General features: G+C 50.1%; 1 protein-coding gene across 1 annotated transcript; it reads left to right on the forward strand.

The window, feature by feature from the left end:
• Window positions 1-285: 285 nt before the first annotated feature.
• On the forward strand, window positions 286-1,230 carry LOC102092553 (olfactory receptor 14A16-like). The gene has a single exon (XM_065071363.1). The coding sequence runs from the start codon at window positions 286-288 to the stop codon at window positions 1,228-1,230; it is 945 nt and encodes a 314-aa protein (XP_064927435.1).
• The last annotated feature ends 1,326 nt before the right edge of the window (window positions 1,231-2,556 follow it).

The raw sequence follows: 2,556 nt of genomic DNA on the forward strand, positions 1-2,556 counted from the left end.
TGAGACATGTTTTGCTTCCATCCGACAAAGCTGAACCCAGGTCTGGCCCCTGCCCCCCATTCCCATGGCCCCCTGCTGCAGCGCAGGGCTGATTCCTCGGCAGCCAGTGGGCACAGACCCTGCTCCTCACGGCACCTCCAGCCAGCACCACCCAGGGCTCAGACACGGAGATGAAGGAAGGTCTGGAAAAGGACAAGGGGGTGTGGAACAGTGGGAGGGTGTGTGAGAAATGGCTTTGATTTGTTCCTAGAAGTCTCTCCTAACTTGTCACTGTCTTTTGCTCCTATGACAGTGCCCCATGCTTATTGGCAGCAAATGTCCAACAGCAGCTCCATCACCCAGTTCCTTCTCCTGGCATTCACAGACACACGGGAACTGCAGCTCTTGCACTTCTGGCTCTTCCTGGGCATCTACCTGGCTGCCCTCCTGGGCAACGGCTTCATCATCACCACCATAGCCTGTGACCAGCACCTCCACACCCCCATGTACTTCTTCCTGCTCAACCTCTCCCTCCTCGACCTGGGCTTCATCTCCACCACTGTCCCCAAGTCCATGGCCAATTCCCTGTTGTACATCAGGACCATTTCATATACAGGATGTGCTGCCCAGGTCTTTCTCTTTGACTTGTTTATTGCAGCAGAGTTTTACCTTCTCACCATCATGTCCTATGACCGCTACGTTGCCATCTGCAAACCCCTGCACTACAGGACCCTCCTGGGTGGCAGAGCTTGTGTCCACATGGCAGCAGCTGCCTGGGCCACTGGATTTCTCAATGCTCTGCTGCACATGGCCAATACATTTTCACTGCCACTGTGCAAGGGCAATGCTGTGGACCAGTTCTTCTGTGAAATCCCCCAGATCCTCAAGCTCTCCTGCTCACACTCCTACCTCAGGGAACTTGGGCTTCTTGTGGTCAGTGCTTGTTTAGCTTTTATGTGTTTCATTTTCATCCTGCTCTCATATGTGCAGATCTTCAGGGCCGTGCTGAGGATCCCCTCTGAGCAGGGACGGCACAAATCCTTTTCCACCTGCCTCCCTCACCTGGCTGTGGTGTCCCTGTTTGTCAGCACTGCCATGTTTGCCCACCTGAAGCCCTGCTCCATCTCCTCCCCATGGCTGGATCTGGTGATGTCTGTTCTGTACTCAGTGGTTCCTCCAGCAGTGAACCCCCTTATCTACAGCATGAGGAACAAGAAGCTCAAGGATGCCCTGTGGAAACTGATATCTTAGTCTTTTCTGAAGCAATAACCTTCCCATCTGCTTCTGCATAGGAGTTTTAGTGTAACTAATTACAGGCTCAGCCTGTCATCTAGATTTTCTGTTGTTGTTGGTAGTTTTTTTATTGTAATAATGTTGTCATCCTATTTCTTAATTCTCTGCTTGCTTTTCTTTTATAACCACTGGCTGTGTAAATGAAGAGCCATTCTGTCCTTGTCTTATGCAAAATAAAGGGCTCATTAGTGACTTGTTCTTCACTATATCCTTCCTGCAAGGCCTGTTTGGAGCTGCAGAGACAGTTCCTGTGTGAATGCGTGGAAGGGAAAAGAGCTCTCTCATGTCACCACTGCCAGGGAGCACCAGCGCTTGGTCTTCCAGAGCTGTTCTGGTTCCACTCCCACACTCTCCTTCTCATCCCTTGTGTTGGTGCAAGGCCTGAGTGCTCTGGCAGCTTGGTCACCATCCTGCTGTGTGTCAGTCCTGTGAGCGCAGGCAGGGACAGGCAATGGGCACTGCTGTGACAGACCTGGCCTCAGTAACAGTATTTCCACAAGAAAAAGTGATCTTCTTTGGACAGTGCATGACGGTTTATATCTTCTTGCAAAGTTTCTCTCAAGCTTATTCCTACAGAAGTGGCCACAGATGAAACATCAGCGTGCAGCTGAACAGTGTGTGTGTGCAGGGCTGGCACACAGCAGTGTCCTCTCACAGCCAGACCTCCTGCCAGAGACCTGCAGGACCAGCAGAGCAGGGTCTGGGCGGTGCCCATGTGTACTGGACACCCCATGGAAGGAGCCTCAGGTCAATCACCATGGATTGGCCCCTCACAACCACCATTTCCAGCTCTGGCCTCTCACCCCAGCTCAGAGTTCTTTGTCCCTCCATGGAATTACACTGAACGAGTAGGTGAGAGGTTCATGTTTGCTTTGTACAGCTGAGATGTGAACACGCATATCATGTATGTGAGGTGACATGAACCTGAGTCAGCAAAAACACCATCCTACAATTGCTAACCTAAAATATGTAAATCCTCTCAGTTTTGGTCAGTCTGCTCCACTAACAAAGATAAAAGTCACTTTTAAAACACCTAATCAGAACCTGCAAAGAATACTGTCCTTGTAGCGCAGACACTCTGGAGCCTGCACAATTAGCCGAATCTTGTTTTAACATCTGTCTCTAGACTGTTACATAAAGTGTCCTTTAGCTGAACTTTGCTCCTTTTATGGTCATTATAATACTAAAATACACATCCCTAGGATGGGAGCCCCAGGCTCAGCCTGGGACCCTCTCTCAACAAGCATGTGTAGTGGTAAAATGATTATGTAACCAATATGCCAA

Source organism: Columba livia, chromosome 8 (assembly GCF_036013475.1).
Source record: "Columba livia isolate bColLiv1 breed racing homer chromosome 8, bColLiv1.pat.W.v2, whole genome shotgun sequence".
Lineage (NCBI taxonomy): Eukaryota > Metazoa > Chordata > Aves > Columbiformes > Columbidae > Columba > Columba livia.